The sequence below is a fragment of the Pyricularia grisea genome (assembly GCF_004355905.1).
Source record: "Pyricularia grisea strain NI907 chromosome Unknown Pyricularia_grisea_NI907_Scaffold_2, whole genome shotgun sequence".
Classification (NCBI taxonomy): domain Eukaryota; kingdom Fungi; phylum Ascomycota; class Sordariomycetes; order Magnaporthales; family Pyriculariaceae; genus Pyricularia; species Pyricularia grisea.
The window spans coordinates 5,054,989-5,069,450 of NW_022156717.1; the positions used below are offsets into that span (position 1 = coordinate 5,054,989).

Genomic DNA, 14,462 nt, shown 5'->3' on the forward strand with positions numbered 1-14,462 from the left:
TGTGGGTGAGCACGTCGTTTACCCGAGTTGTGGCTGGACGCATGGCGCTATTGGCACAAGATATTTTTGGGGGGCAGGGAGCTGTAAGCTTGCGGCCGGGGAAGCCGACGGGGGACACGAGCACGACATCCGTGCCTCTTTGAGTTTACTACCAGATACACTCCCGTTTTTTTTTTTACCCTGGCGCTTGGGGTGACGACAGAGGTACAGTAACTGACGATCATGCCGTAAGGCGCCTTCCATCCGTCAATGCGGGTTGTATCCTTTTTTCAGCCGTTTGTGTCTCTACAAATCGAAATGGTTTGGTCAAGACATGGGCTAAGTTCGACTGATGCCAACGATATTTAGCTGTACGCCCGTCGAGCAGGAAAGAATAGACACCTTGCTCGTATCGCCAAGTAAGCGTGAGCCCACGGCCATACGGTAGAAGTCCAAGTTCTGACAGGTTCTTGAGTAGTTACAAAAAACAAGAAGCAAAAAAGAAGCAAGTTTCCAACGCCAACGCCAATGGACAAGTGGATGATGACTAGCATGAAGAAAGACGTGACTAACCGAAAAGAGTTACATCCTTGAAAAGGCTATAAAATACTATCAAAGTAGCGTGCATCAGGTAAGACGACCAGACGATCATTAAGAAACTAGCCTTGGCTTGTCAACAGCAGAATAGAAACAAAGAAAGCCCAAAGAGGCTGAGTGTGAACAACAAACTGGAAGGATTTCTCGGTGTTAACGGACCGTTGCGCCGTCACAAATTATGACGAAAACATCAATTCACCAACGTAAACTCGGGTCTGCAGAGAATTCGACTATATAGTTCTAGCAAGGAATTAGAACAAAGCAAGGACAGGACCAGGAAGAAAAAAATATGGCGGCTGGAGGACCTGCGCTGTAGAAGCAGTGTGGAAGTTCTTTTATTATTTTTGTTTTGTTTCATCCCTTCTTTGCTCGGAACAGAGTGACAGGTGATCCCACATGGCGAGAACAGATCGTAAGGCACAGTCGTTTATACTTCCATATTAATCCTGGGGGTCCCAAGCACGTGCCGACATGACGATAGCTGTTTGCCAGAAACACGTCAGTTGTAGTTTAAAGAAACGCATGGCAAAACCAAGAAGAAAAGAAAAAAGAAAAAAAAAAGATTGGCAGAATCTCGCCTGTCATGGACTAATTGTAGACAAATTGGAACTAGGAACAAAATTATGCGCAATGAGCTCTCAGCGCCCCTCTTTGTTAAAAACTAAGTTAAAAAGTTTTACACCTCAGGTGAAGTAGAATATCAAAAAAAGAAGTTAACAGACGAATCCAGATGCTCGACGGAAAATGCACATCAAGTGTTACTCGGTTCAAAAGATAAAGGACCCGCGTCGGCAATGCCAGCGACGGTCAAAAAAAGAGTTGAAGGAAGAAGAACAAGTCCCAAAACAAAATCGCAAAAAAACGCACCAACTCCCCGGGCCCATAAGGTCCATCCCATCAACTGTTGTTTGGCAAACGACATTAAGAGTGCCAAGCCAACCGCACAGGCATGTCCCTATAAGTGGACCAGATGCCCCCAACATATAACAAGCAGCGCAAAGTGACAAATGAGAGGTTTGTGTTCCGTGACTGGACTAGTGGGGGCGAATAGAAGATGTAGAGGTATGTCGGTAGATCAGGTCATAGATTGGGGTTTTATGTTGTGATTATTGTGCTTGCGCATCATGGGTATCTCGCTTGAGCAAAGGCTCGGGGTATCCTAACCTCGACAAAAACCAGAAACAGCGCGATTATCCTTTTGACTTTCATGTCTCGTAAAAAACTCATTCCCCACGTGTACTTGTTCGGTAACACATCGTGAATCCTGCGGAGTTCCTCTTAGCGGCAATCCTCAGGCGTGCGCCGGATGAAGATGATGAGACTCTTTTTGGTTAGCTGTGTCTGCTTTCACCTGGTACAACTATCCTCCAGTTTACAGCAGTGCAGCAAGACCAGCGAAGGCCAGGACGGCCATGCCGGCGGGAGCAACAGCGCTGGCAGCACCGACCGGGACGGGAGATGCTGAAGATTCGCCGGTAGGGGCAGCACCACTATCAGAGCCACCAGAACCACTCTTGCTGGGGATGACACCTGTGGCCTTGGCAGTGCCGGACGGGAGAGCCGTGGACTTGACAATAGCGCCGGTGGTGGCGATGGTCACGTTCTTGGTGACGGCGGCGGCGGTGCTGGTCGGGGCAGCGGACGTAGGCGTGAACGGAGCCAGAGAAGTGACGGCACCAGAACACTGGTCAAGGGGCTTGCCCTCGGGGCAGCAAATCTGCTCACCCTTGGCGTTGTCGGCGCAGAAGAATCCCGCGTCACATGATACTGTAAACACGAGTTATTAGTTCTCAGCAAAGAAGAAAAAAACCAGCATGGTGATTAATAGCATATCATAGCGTTTGATGATTGGCGCTTGACATCAGTCTTTTTATGGACTGACTGTATGTTGGTTTGTTACAGTGCATGATTCGACCCAAGATCCAAAACACCCAAAATTGTGGAGCCATGTTTGGAGAAGGAACTTACCACCCTTGCCGCCAGGGCAGCACTTCTGCCTCTCCTTGTCGAAGCAGTGGATTGACTCATCGCCGGACGGGCACATGTCGAAGGAAGCGCCACAAGCCTGGGCGCAGCTGTCACCCATACCGCAAAGGGTCTGGGTCGGGACGTAGACGGTGTTGTTGTCGGCGCGAGCCTCGATGTTGCTGTAGCCAAAGATGGCTTCAGGCGAAGTGTTGAAGGCGCTCGTGGCGACGACGAGGCAGGCCGCGGCGGTTATGGAGTTGAAGCGCATCGTGACGGGTGATGTGTTGTTGGTGCTGGAGAAGAGAAGTAGGTGGTTGTTTCCGTGAACTGCAAAAAAATAAAACCGTAACGATGGTTTTACTCTGGTGGCTTGTTCTTCCTTGAATGTCCTAGATTCGAAGTGAACGCGAGTATGTTTTCAAGCGCAACTGGTCGACAGGCGAATGCTGTATAGGCGGTTGTAGTAAAAGAGCGGATAGAGTAAAAAACTCTGCAGTAAAGAATGAAAGCTCGCCGTCGGGGAGGGACGCTGGAGACGTGGGGAGGTTTGAGACAACCGTGAAAGAGAACGAGTTCATGACCCCGGGGCCCGGCTTCAGGGCGGCCAACGGGGATAAATAACGACAATGCTGATGTGCCTTTTTTGGTGAGAACGGGCCCCCAATCTCGAGTGGAACTCTCCACCTGCTGCGTCTAGCGCAACGCTCAGTGGCTAGCAGGGTAAGCACGGTGGACGAAATTAGGGCGGGCGGGGCCTGGGATTGGTGCGCAGGGGTGATATCCGGGGTGGGATAAGTAGCGAAGAAACGACTCCTTAATTTTAACCAGATGGGAAAGTAAAATGGATGGACGCTTGGAGGTGCTGGGCATTGAATGAAAGAAAAATTGCGATTATCTAAACGACGATGCGACGAGATGGCTACATTTTCAACAGCAAAAAAGACGACAAAGAAATACTTCTAGACCTGCCTTATAACCCTTTAACAAACAACACTTACGCGCTTGCGGAACGTGATGGACTTGCATTTAGTAACCGCCGCGTTGGTGAAAGGGACTCATTTTTGGGCCAACAAAGCAAAGGTCCGATCAGGTCATCCATGTCAGGCCAGGCCATGTAGAGTAGGCGGTTGGCAAAGCGTCTTTGAAGATTTCCCAGTCCGGTCATCCAAAATCGGTGGGTGGGAACTGGACAGGCGCCTAAATTGTGATTGAAATGGTATAGTGCAATAGACATGTACCTTGCTACCCCAGTAACCTGTTGTTGTACGTACCTTACCTAGGTACGGTAGGAGTAGAGTACAAGGCCCAGGCTTCCAATAACAAAAAAAAAAAAAACTTTCTTTGCCCGCCAAGCTTTTCTGTATTACCTTAATTATGTGCCTACCTTAGTTTAGTCAGGCACCCAGGTAAGCCAAGCGGTAGGCAAGCGCGAGATCCTGGTCTTGGGCCTATCTACCTAGCCAGCGCATGCGTCCGAACAAGTGAGCGAACCGATCGGACCCTTGAGAATTATTTATTAGCTCTTTGCTTTCGGCGGGATAGTACTGATACTTTCTGTTCTTTTTTTGTCCAACTCCGGGTGGCCTCGGAAGAATTATTTCTCTGCTGTGACGGAGCACACAAAGCGTTGGTTTATCTTGTCGCTTCAAAAATAGAAAAGTGTCGCGTGTAACGTCAGACTTACTTGCTGCACGTATGTAAGGGTATCTTGGTTAGTTAGCATGCACGCACGCCTTTGTCTGTCCTCACTGGATTATATGCAAAGGAAGATCACAAGTTTCGTGTCGTATATGCATGAATGCATGCATATGCGGTATCCCAGGTACGGTACAGTACAGTAGCTAATTATTGTTCTCTAGAGATTCTACTACCGGTAGAACCTAGACCTAGACCTACTAGACTAGGCAGAATGATCAACATTCCTCTTTCGGTTGCCTTCCGTCCTCATCGGTCATCATGCGCCGCAAAGACAAGAACGGCAAGGTGGACCCAGCCAAATCATGCGGCCAATCCCGTCTACGTTTCTTCACTATGGAAGGAAGTGGCCAAGCCAAAGCAGCAGATCACAAGCGAGATTGAACAACCTTCCCGAAGCAATCAGATAACCCATTCACACCGTCATGTTTGCGACTCTTTCGCTTTATCCCCAATGGAAGACACCAGGGGTCCCTTTGCAATCTGGGGGGGATGGGTCTGGCAATTTAATTCATTTCTGTTTTGTTTCTTTATCTTCTTGGTTTGCGCGATTAATATTAATTGCCCCTCATCTCGTAGACCTAGATACAATAGTTTGTTCTTGTATGGCGATATCCTCATTCATCGATCGATCGTTCGATTGACGACGACGACGAGGACAACGACAACACGGAGTAAACCGGCACATGTTTCCCAGCCGCTCGACTCGTATTGTGTCGACAAACTATCCACAATTCGTGGATACGATGCGCTGTACCTGCAGCTAACCTTTACCGCCGCCTACTACGTGCCTTATTTTGTTTTTGTTTCTTGTCGTACCTGCATCTCGGTGCCGCCTCCCCGCTTCGGCAGCAAGCTGAACTTTTTTTTCGGCTCCTCCTCTATCTCCAACACTGTTCATTATTCGCTAACATGCTTCCCCCTTGCACCACCTCAAATCCATGCTCTCCCGGATTGCTCTACCAGCGGACGAAGGCTTTTGAGGAAAATTACGTGTGGTTTCGTCATTTGATTGGCGGAGCATTTGACGCAAATTTGCCATTTGGCTGGGCAACACTGAACCTATCGGCATTTCAATTCGACTAGATGTCCCTGTTTTCCCTTATAAAAAGAATACTATTAATCCCAGTTGATTAGCCGCCTTTAGAATTGGTGAATCCCCAATTTGGGGCGAAGCGCCGACCTGTCATCCAATGATGCTGATGTTTTATATAGAATGTTTTCCTCTTTTCTTCCAATTTGGTCCTGTTCTCCTTTTTTGAAACAGATTGATGAATAAAAACTGGCCAACAGCCATGACTTATTTTGAAACAAAAGTAAAGGGTTGAAAACTTGCCAACGACCAAGACTCTTCCAAATTTGGCGATCCTGTCATGCGGGTTTTCTTAATTTATCATATTGTGTGACGTTTCCGTCCTCTAACAAAGGCCGCCTTGTGACGCCACATGTTGGTCCAGCCCTGGCGGCTTTGCCCTTGCCGAGACAGACGGTTGGTTTACAAAGAGACAAAACGTTTGGTTTTTTTTTTTTTTTTTTTTGCAAAATCGCGGCGGTGACAAAGTCGCCTGTACCCTGTGTGGCTGCGGTGAGACATTCCGCCCCCGCTACAGAATTGATGGGTGAGCCGAGACAGTGCTTATTGGTGGGACACATTTAGAAGACTTGTTTCTTACTTGCCTGGAAAAGGGAAGTAGAGCTGTGCCATCAGGACCAGGTCGTACAGAATCTTCCAACGCATTAATCCCGTATTAAACTGAAGAAGTGTGATACCACAATCACCATTTTCTGCTATTATTATTGTACAGATGATTACCCGTGACACGATATTAAGAGGTCAAAATGAAAATCGATCGAGAGGGTTGATGGGAATAAAAAAAAATACAAAAAAAGGCCTCTCTAAAAGGCACCTTCATATTTCCTTTTCCCTCAGATTGGGCAGATTTTACCTGTAGAATACAAGTTTGCCCAGATCCTCTATCGTATGACTCCTAAGCAATAGCAAAACAACAAACAGAACCGATGTGACTGGCAGCACAAGCATATGGGATGTGAACCGACCTAGCTCCCTTTTTCATGGTCCGCGTCGGTCGTCCAAACGACATTTGCTGTCCATAATTCGACTATTGGACCTCGAACCCTGACATCTTGGAGATCCAGGCGTTCATGTTTCCATATTTGTCCTCAAAGTTCTTCTCGAGCCTTTCGCACGCGGCCCACATGGGGTCCTTTTTCGTCCAGTACGTGTAGCAGTTGGTGAAAATCTGACGCATGTCTGCGAGGAACTCCTCCTCATCTTTGTACAGATGTTGGTCCATCTTATTCTTCATGGTCCTCAGGTCCATCGGGCGGTTGATCTTGGTGAAATAATCAGGTACCTCGTCCCGGACAGGGTCGACTGGTTCTTTGAACGGACCAACAATACGGGTCCAGAATCCTATATTTTCGCAGTGTATAAGTCAGCTAACCATTACAAGCCTCCCAGATGAATATGTAACCCATGATTCTGATAATGAAAGAAAAAGGATCCATTAGGTTTGCTCACCAGGTCCGGAAACCATCCTAGTCAACAGATCTGAGCAGAACTCGAGTTTCTGCTCTACGGTCGGGTTCAGGTCAGCCAGCTGCTGCTTTCCCCTTCGCCTCTGAGTGGTAGCAGCAGGTTTGGCCGCCGGTAGAGACGCTCTAGCTTTCTTAGTAGCGTTGTTGGCAGCAGATTTGTAACCTGCGGCTGCGTCGCCATTGGGGAGGACGTCCGAGTGTCGGGCCCTCTTCACAGGCCGAGCAGGAGGAACCTCCTCGAGCCCATCTGCTTCGAGCTGGTGTGTATTTCTAAGCGGGGCAGCAATGCTGTTGGTGCAGGTATTTGGAGACGCCGATCCAGGTGCGGTGGATGCGGCGGGGAAGTCCAAGGAGCTCATGGCTATGACGAGCTCGCTCAAAACCTCCTGAGGCAGAGACCGGGCGAATTCGGCTCGTGATTCGGAGGAGCGCATGTACTCGGCAGCCCACTCGAGGAAGAGTTGACGGATGGAGGAACCCTCGGGCGTATCCCGCCAAACCTGGACAAGCACCGGGGTGGCAGGGATTCGCTGGGTGACCCGTCGGCACTCGTTCATAGCCTCGAGGGTCTTGTCGCACAGTCCATCGATTCCAAGTTCACTACCAAGCTTCCAGACGCCTATAAGGACTTCATATGATGGCAGGCTTCCCAGGTCTGGGCAGACCTGACCTGTGTAGATGTAGTTTTGTGCACATGAAAACACCTCGACCGGTGTCTCACTGAGATTGACAACATGCTCGATCTGCTGCTCCTGCTGGTTCGCGGCAAAGTGATCGCGGAAGTATGAAGACTTTGCGCACAGGAAGTCCTTCTGTATGCCAAACGGCTGCTCCTCGCTGCCGACCAGGATGATGACAAAGATGGGATGGGGATCCCTGGTGGACATCTGCTGTTAGTGAAAAAGGTATCGGTTGGTTTTATATATCTCTTTGGTTCACTTACATCCAAGAGAACTGCGAGGGTTGCCTTTGTGCAGCACCATCCGATGCCCCAGCGTCGGCGATAGAGCCCATCACGTAATTTTGGCTTGCCATGGCTTTCACCTGCCAGGAAAATGTGACAAATTTAGCAAGATTCGCTCAGAATACAAATCGGAAGTGGGAAATATGGCGTTGAGCGGTGAGGTCCAAGGAGGTGATTTGAAGATGGTGACCAGAGGAACGACAATGCCAGGTCTTCAAACGATAGAGTAAGTGAAATAATACAGGAGAAAGACTAAGTGTATGAGAGTTATCCACCCAAAGAAATAAGTAACATCCTCCAAAAAAAGGTATGTGACTGACTGACTATAACACAAATTTTGCTGGATAAAAACCGAGTCAACTCACTCTGAAGCTTCTTTCTCCCTGTGGTCGACAGCTGATTCGAATCCCAGGCCAAGTTCACGTCAACATAAACTCAACGTCACTGCAAAGACCTGACACGAGCAGTTCACGGCGTCAAGATGACAAGACTGTTCAGAAAATGCGGTACGGGCATTCAAGACCTTCAACAATAACGAAACTCTGGATTTCTTTTTGGGATAGTAAGAATGAATGAATGCTGATGAGAGATCGCTCAAATGAACACCATCTGAATGAAACACATTCAAGGGAGAATGAGAAGATCGTGTGATTGATAGCCTGTTGGTGAAGTCAAATCTCATGTGCAAGCAAATATGGGGGAAGGTGTGATTGAGCGTGCAGGCACCAGGTGGCCCTAGCTCCAAGGCTGACCAAAGCCAGCCACTGAAGCAAGGGAGGTCACGTGAGCCGGTTTATTTCTTTATTGTGATGAATCACCTCCGTCGTACATATCGGGAGGCAGCATTGATCGTCACGCATATATTTGAAATCTACATGGATCCATAACGTTTTTTACAGGTTCTGGTCGCTGGTTGAGCTGTCAGAATGAGAGTGAGAGAACCTTGTTGCTTACTGGCTAAAACCGATCTTTTACTCTTCACTCGCAAAAGGCAAATGACTGACTGCCTGACCCAATTAACAAACATCCCCTCAGCTCCTTTAGAGCTAGAACGTTATACTGATTGCCCAAGTCCCAAATCTGACCGAGGGAATTAGAATTGCAAAATTGTTTCTCCATCCAACTTCCTTTGATAGTTTGCATATAACCTTTTCAAATCCTTCTTCGTAAGGTCCTGATCTGCGTCGCCTATCGTTCAGTTTTCTCGCTCCTGCCTGACCAGGCTTGTCAGGACACACAGGTTTCCCCACCAGTCCCACTAACAGCCCGTCTCTGCACCCACACCCCCACCAAAAACCTACTTCGTACAGTTGTAGTTGTCTTTCCGGAAAGGGCGGGGAGGGGGTGATTAGTCGTCATACGGATGGGCAACGAACAATCCGCGCGCCGATTTCGATTGACGTCGCCGTCGCCAACCGAGCAATCATGGACCGCCCATCACCAACATCATCATCATCATCACCTTCGTCCTCGTCACAACAACCATCATCACCGACGAACCTAAACACACCGGGGAGGCGGCACCAGCGGCTCGTCATGGAGCTGCTCCCGTTCGAGACGGAGGGTGAGTTCCAGTCGTGGCTGGAGAGCGCGCCGCTGATGGGCCTGTGGCTCGAGTTCCGCGCAAACTGTTACCACCTGGACCTGGACGAGGTCGACAAGACCCGCGCCACCCAGATGGCCAGGGACGCGCTCAACTCGGGGTCCGCCACGTACCTCGTCTACCACCCGGACAAGCAAGGGTGGACCCTCGAGGATCACATGGTCCGCTTCATGGTCACTGTTATGAGGGACGCCGTGCTGCAGGGTGTCTGGGCCGAGGCGGAGCTGAGGAGCAAGACCTTGGATATTGCAGAGGCTGTCTTTGAGGTCCTGGGCTTCCTCAAGGCCGTTGACGAGGAGCCTTCAGCATCTGGGTCTGATGATTCTAGAGAGCATCCGCCTGATTACCACCCGCCTGATTACCACCCGCCGGATTATTCTGCTTGAATATATTGAGCAGACTGGCTTTTGGCCGTTCTTTTCTTGCTTGTTTAACACCGTCTGTTGGCTCACGCTCATGGCATTCACTCTGGACCATTTTACAAAGAAACATTACTTCATTTCATTTGTTTGAATACATGAAATCGTACATAAAATAAATATGTTCAGTAGAAAAAAGGTCATATCATATTAAGTTTCTTCCCCATACGAAACTCATCACCAACAAAAAGACATTCCACCTCACGCGGGCGGGGCCAGGCCGCTCTCGCAAGTGAGAGTATCGGCGTAGCAGGCGAGGGACAGATCGTCGCTGGCCGAGCCGATCCAGAACTTGTAGCGGCCGTCAACCTGGGGCACGACCCAGTTCTGCGACACGACATCCCAGACGCTGACGTCGCGGCGCGTGAGGGTGAGGGTGACCTCTGTGCTCTCGCCCGGCGCGATGGCGGCGGTCTTCTCAAAGTCGCGCAGCTGCACGACGGGAGTGTCGTAGGGGATGCCCTCGGGGTACTGCATGTACAGCTGGGCGACGGCCTTGCCGGCGTGGCTGGCGTTGGCGTCGTTGGAGACCTTGACCGTGATCTCGTACGCCACATCCCAGAGCGCCGGGTTGCCACCCTGGGCGCCGCCGGCAGCCGGACCGGGCTTCTGCTCGCTGCTGTAGCCCGTGGGGTAGTTGTACTTCTTGGACGCGTCCTTGGCGGCGTTGTCGGCGTCGCTGTTGCTCAGGTAGGGGTACAGGTAGCGCCAGATCTGGTTGAACTTCTCGGGCCAGTACACCTCGGACGCCTGGGGGAGCGCGCTGCTGTAGACGGGGGTCGCGCCCTTGGCCTCGCGAGGAGGTGGGGTGCTGCTGAGCTGCGTCACGCGGCGGATGGTGGCATCGGAGAAGGTGAAGTTGGCGTATGTGAGGCCGTGGCCGAATGCGAACCGGGGCTTGATGTTGTTCTTCTGGAGGTGGCGGTAGTCAAAGTATCTATACCGAGAAACTGTTAGCATTTGTGCACGTCCGCGTTTTTTTTTTTTTTCTTTCCTTCTTAGCCTGGTACTTACGCTCCCTCAGAATAGGTGTCCTGGACCTGGCCAAAGGCAAAGCCTCGAAGCTTGGTGCTCTCAGGGTAATCGTCTTCGCTGACAGGGATCGAGTATGGCAGATGACCGCTGGGCGAAACGTCACCATAGAGCACGTTAGCCAGCGAGTGGCCGGCCTCCTGACCGGGCAGATGGGCGATCAAGACTGCCTTGACGGAGGGCAGGTTTACCCAGTCCTCCATGACGAGGGGACCGACAGTGTGGGCAACGACAATGACGCTCTTGTACTTTGCAGCAGCCTTCTTGATGAGGTCGTCACCGCCGTACCAGGCCTTCAGTCCCGAGTTGTCACGGTCTCCGTGGTTGCCCTCGACGGTGTATGTGTTCTCACCAGAGTCGGAGCTGATGAAGACCATTGCAACGTCGTTATCACCCGGTGTGGGCACGTTGGGGAAACTATCGGTCTGGTAGTAAGTCACATCGGCCGAGTTGTTCTTGATGCTGGTGATGGGGTCGTGGAACACTGTAGTTTTGAGTCAGTACTAATGGCGACAATGTCAGAAAAAGAAAAGGAAAATCCATCCTTACCTTGGTAGGTAGCAGTGCCGGATCCCCAGCCCATACCCAAAGTTCCCTTGTTACAGTTCCGGTCAGTGCAGCCGTTGGGGCCGTCGGGGTTGACGGCGGCACCAGTGCCAAAGACGCGCAGGGGACGGGACTTGGACAGGGGAAGGACGTTGCCGTCGTTCTTCAGGAGAGTGACTGCGTCTTGGGCAATCTCGCGAGCAACCTGCCAGTGGTCTGCAGACACATCGACAAACTTGTTGACGACCCCAGAGGGTGAGAAGAGCGCACCGGGGTAAAGAAGACCCGTCTCCTGGTCAGTGTTGGAGGAGAAGTTGACGTCGGTGAAGTCCTTGTCCTGGCCCATCTGGTACCACGCAGCAACGATCCTCGTCACCATATCGTTCATTCGGTCCATTGGGACGGATCCGTTCAGTACCGAACGACTGAGGTCATAGTTCCAGTAGCTCTGACCCAGAACCAACGGGATTGTGTGAATGTCACCCGGCATGGACATATCAAGACCCGCCAGAGAACTTGCGACTCCACTGTTCTGGCTCAGCCTTTATATGCACAAGACAAAAGGTTAGCGTTGCGACACAATGAGGCTAGTGGATGAAGTCGCAACTTCTTTCAATAAATAGCGCGGGGATTCAAGGAGTCAAGGCTTACCAATCACTCATGACGAAACCATTAAAACCAAGCTCATCCTTGAGGATGCCGTTGATAAGCATAGAGTTTTGGGTGGAAGCAGAGCCGTTGACCTAAAAAATCAACATTCAGTCAGTCAGTTATAGTACATTCTCGGGAATATGCAAAAGGTTTTGTACTAACACTGTTGTAGGCGGTCATGACGGCACCGACACCGGCATGAACACCCTCGGCAAAGGGCCAGAGGTAGATCTCATGCAGGGTACGGTCGTCAATGTTGGAGCTGTAACCCGGCTGGAAGACGTTGGTCATGCGCCACCTGGTTTCCATGTTAGCAGCTTGTTCAAAGAGGCAACATGTATCGAGACCTGGATAAGACCCAGGTGCTTGTGTGGCTTACATCTCCTGCTCGTTTCCGATCAAGTGCTTGATGGTTGCAATAACGCCTTGTTCTTGAACAGCCTTGATGGTGATGGCGCCAGCCTTTCCTTGCAGGACAGGGTCGGCTCCAAAGCTCTCCCAGTTGCTTTTTTTTTTTCAATCAGCCAAAAAGTCCAAAGAAAACTGCATACCACCTATAGAGGTATAATTTTGGGTTTGCTCTTTTTGTGCAACTCACCGTCCTCCACGAGGCTTGCGGCCAATTGGACCTACAGCAGGTCCCAGCCAAATGTTGGCTCCCTTGCCCTTGAACTCCTTACCCATAGCCTCGGCGCGAGCTCTGAACAGCTCCTTGTCCCAGGTGGCTCCGGTGGTGATGCCGGCGGGGAAGACGGTGATGTGGTCCGTCTGCCGGACACCCAGGGCCGAATCCTGGAGGCAGAGCTGGCGGAAGCCTAGCCTGAGCGCGCTGCCCGTGTTGCCGACACAGGGGCCCATGTAGATTCCGGTTCCGGACGTGATGTTGACCTTCTCGGCGAGGGTCATCTGTTCGACCAGGAGCTTGGCCTTGGCGTAGCTGTCGGCCCACTCGGGTGCCCAACCACCATGGGGGGTGGGATAGTATGGGGCGGCCACGTAGGGGGCAGGGACGGAATCGCGGCGGTGGATGCTGCCGGCATCAACGAGAGCGAGGCGGGCAAAGGCCAGAATGGCCAGGCACGCGTTGCTCGACACCATTTTGAAGGTGGTTTGGGGAAAAGCCCGGTTCAAAGCTTGTCGTTGTGTATGCTTTTATCGACTAGATTTGTCTCTGTGTAGACAAGAACAACAACAGCAACACAACAACAAAACAGTGGTCAACCAAGTTAACGGGACCAGGAACCATGCAGAGGGCTAAAGGAGAGAAGCACCGAAAGAGTGAAGCCGCGAGAACGAACCGTGCGGGTTCAGCCGCGGCGTATATATAGGTAGGTAGGTAGGTAGTACTCAGTCCATTGGTAACAATGGGTAAGTTACCGTTACCGTAACCGTTACCGGTTGCTTCCTGGGTGGCAGGTCGGAATGCATAGCAACACCACAAACAAGGGTCGGTAGTGATTCTGCAAGGGCACCCAGCCCCACCGCGAACGCGCCGGGGAAAGGAAGCAAAAAGACAAACATCAGTCAGTGGTGACGAAGCTACCGTCCCAATGCCAAGGGGAGGGGACACCTCCGCTCGTCGCCCTCTCCAATGCGGCCCACGACATTTACTGTAAGCGAAAGCAACCATCATGTGTGCGTCTTCATTTCCCATCAGGTCGTGTCACTGCTTGAATTAGCTCAAATGATGTCCTATAATGACATTTTGTTATAGGTTTTGCAGGCTATGTATGTATGGGAGGGGGAGTTCTCAAAGTGGATTAAGCTCACAAGAGTGGAAAAATAGAACTGGGAGCTGGAGCAGGGGGGGTGAAGTGAACCAAGGCGGCCAAAAGTTAACTAAGTTACTGCGCGCAATACCATGTACGGAGTACCTTGTGGTGGTGGTAGGAATTGGTATTTCCTCCGTTGGTCACGCGGGTGGATGCAGTGCAGTGGATTGGGCGGAGTGCGGACAGACCCTTAGTCCCACCTGTGTTTTAGTGGACACTTTGGAAGGGCAAGGGCAATTCAGGCACTGGGAGCTTCCAAAGTCACTGCGCCTCATCGATGCATGCAGCATTTCGGACCAGAACCGAGCTCCCCAATTCCCCCAAAGCATGGAATCCATCCATGTTGCCTCGGCTGCGACGTCGATTTGATAGCAATAGCTAGCTGTTGTGAGGTAAGAGATACTACGTAGAAACCGATATGGTACCAACTAAGGTTAGCTACCAAGTCCCTTTACGTCTAGTTTAGGTGGTATCGGCTAGACCAGACCTATCTATCCTGGACCGGGGGAGAAGCATTATCTCCTCTTAATGTCTCGCGCGTAAGATTGCCTTGCGCGCCCAGCAATATCAATAAACAAAGGCATGCCTTATCACATTGGATTGTGATGGGCAGTATGCCAATGCCACAGAGTCTGCTTCGTACATATATACGTGCAGTTCAGTGCATCCATCATCTT

The 14,462-nt window shown here is 50.8% G+C and overlaps 4 protein-coding genes across 4 annotated transcripts; 1 reads left to right on the forward strand and 3 right to left on the reverse strand.

Moving 5' to 3' along the window:
* Positions 1-1,186: 1,186 nt before the first annotated feature.
* On the reverse strand, positions 1,187-3,176 carry PgNI_04073 (uncharacterized protein). The gene is made up of 2 exons (XM_031124125.1): positions 2,545-3,176; positions 1,187-2,343 (listed from the first exon to the last, which is right to left on the reverse strand). The coding sequence occupies exons 1-2, from the start codon at positions 2,810-2,812 to the stop codon at positions 1,949-1,951; spliced, it is 663 nt and encodes a 220-aa protein (XP_030983411.1). The 5' UTR covers positions 2,813-3,176; the 3' UTR covers positions 1,187-1,948.
* A 2,832-nt stretch (positions 3,177-6,008) lies between these two features.
* Positions 6,009-8,444, reverse strand: PgNI_04074 (uncharacterized protein). Its single transcript, XM_031124126.1, has 4 exons — positions 8,128-8,444; positions 7,742-7,842; positions 6,782-7,674; positions 6,009-6,673 (listed from the first exon to the last, which is right to left on the reverse strand). The coding sequence occupies exons 2-4, from the start codon at positions 7,831-7,833 to the stop codon at positions 6,360-6,362; spliced, it is 1,299 nt and encodes a 432-aa protein (XP_030983408.1). The 5' UTR covers positions 7,834-7,842; positions 8,128-8,444; the 3' UTR covers positions 6,009-6,359.
* Positions 8,445-8,692: 248 nt separating this feature from the next.
* Positions 8,693-13,492, reverse strand: PgNI_04075 (uncharacterized protein). The gene is made up of 8 exons (XM_031124127.1): positions 12,612-13,492; positions 12,393-12,518; positions 12,176-12,311; positions 12,014-12,105; positions 11,366-11,904; positions 10,799-11,300; positions 8,994-10,721; positions 8,693-8,928 (listed from the first exon to the last, which is right to left on the reverse strand). The coding sequence occupies exons 1-7, from the start codon at positions 13,109-13,111 to the stop codon at positions 9,986-9,988; spliced, it is 2,631 nt and encodes an 876-aa protein (XP_030983409.1). The 5' UTR covers positions 13,112-13,492; the 3' UTR covers positions 8,693-8,928; positions 8,994-9,985.
* Positions 9,188-9,751, forward strand: PgNI_04076 (uncharacterized protein; the record flags this gene model as incomplete). The annotated part of the gene is made up of 1 exon (XM_031124128.1): positions 9,188-9,751. The coding sequence occupies one exon, from the start codon at positions 9,188-9,190 to the stop codon at positions 9,749-9,751; it is 564 nt and encodes a 187-aa protein (XP_030983406.1).
* Positions 13,493-14,462: the final 970 nt, after the last annotated feature.

Coding starts and splice junctions, on each gene's coding strand:
- PgNI_04073 (XM_031124125.1), bottom strand. CDS start 2,812: ATGCGCTTCAACTCCATAACCGCCGCGGCCTGCCTCGTCGTCGCCACG. Junction 2,344..2,544: donor CTGCCCTGGCGGCAAGGGTG/GTAAGTTCCTTC, acceptor TCGTGTTTACAG/TATCATGTGACGCGGGATTC.
- PgNI_04075 (XM_031124127.1), bottom strand. CDS start 13,111: ATGGTGTCGAGCAACGCGTGCCTGGCCATTCTGGCCTTTGCCCGCCTC. Junction 12,312..12,392: donor ATCGGAAACGAGCAGGAGAT/GTAAGCCACACA, acceptor CATGGAAACCAG/GTGGCGCATGACCAACGTCT. Junction 11,301..11,365: donor CGGCACTGCTACCTACCAAG/GTAAGGATGGAT, acceptor TCAAAACTACAG/TGTTCCACGACCCCATCACC.
- PgNI_04074 (XM_031124126.1), bottom strand. CDS start 7,833: ATGGCAAGCCAAAATTACGTGATGGGCTCTATCGCCGACGCTGGGGCA. Junction 7,675..7,741: donor CCCTCGCAGTTCTCTTGGAT/GTAAGTGAACCA, acceptor GATGTCCACCAG/GGATCCCCATCCCATCTTTG. Junction 6,674..6,781: donor TAGGATGGTTTCCGGACCTG/GTGAGCAAACCT, acceptor GCGAAAATATAG/GATTCTGGACCCGTATTGTT.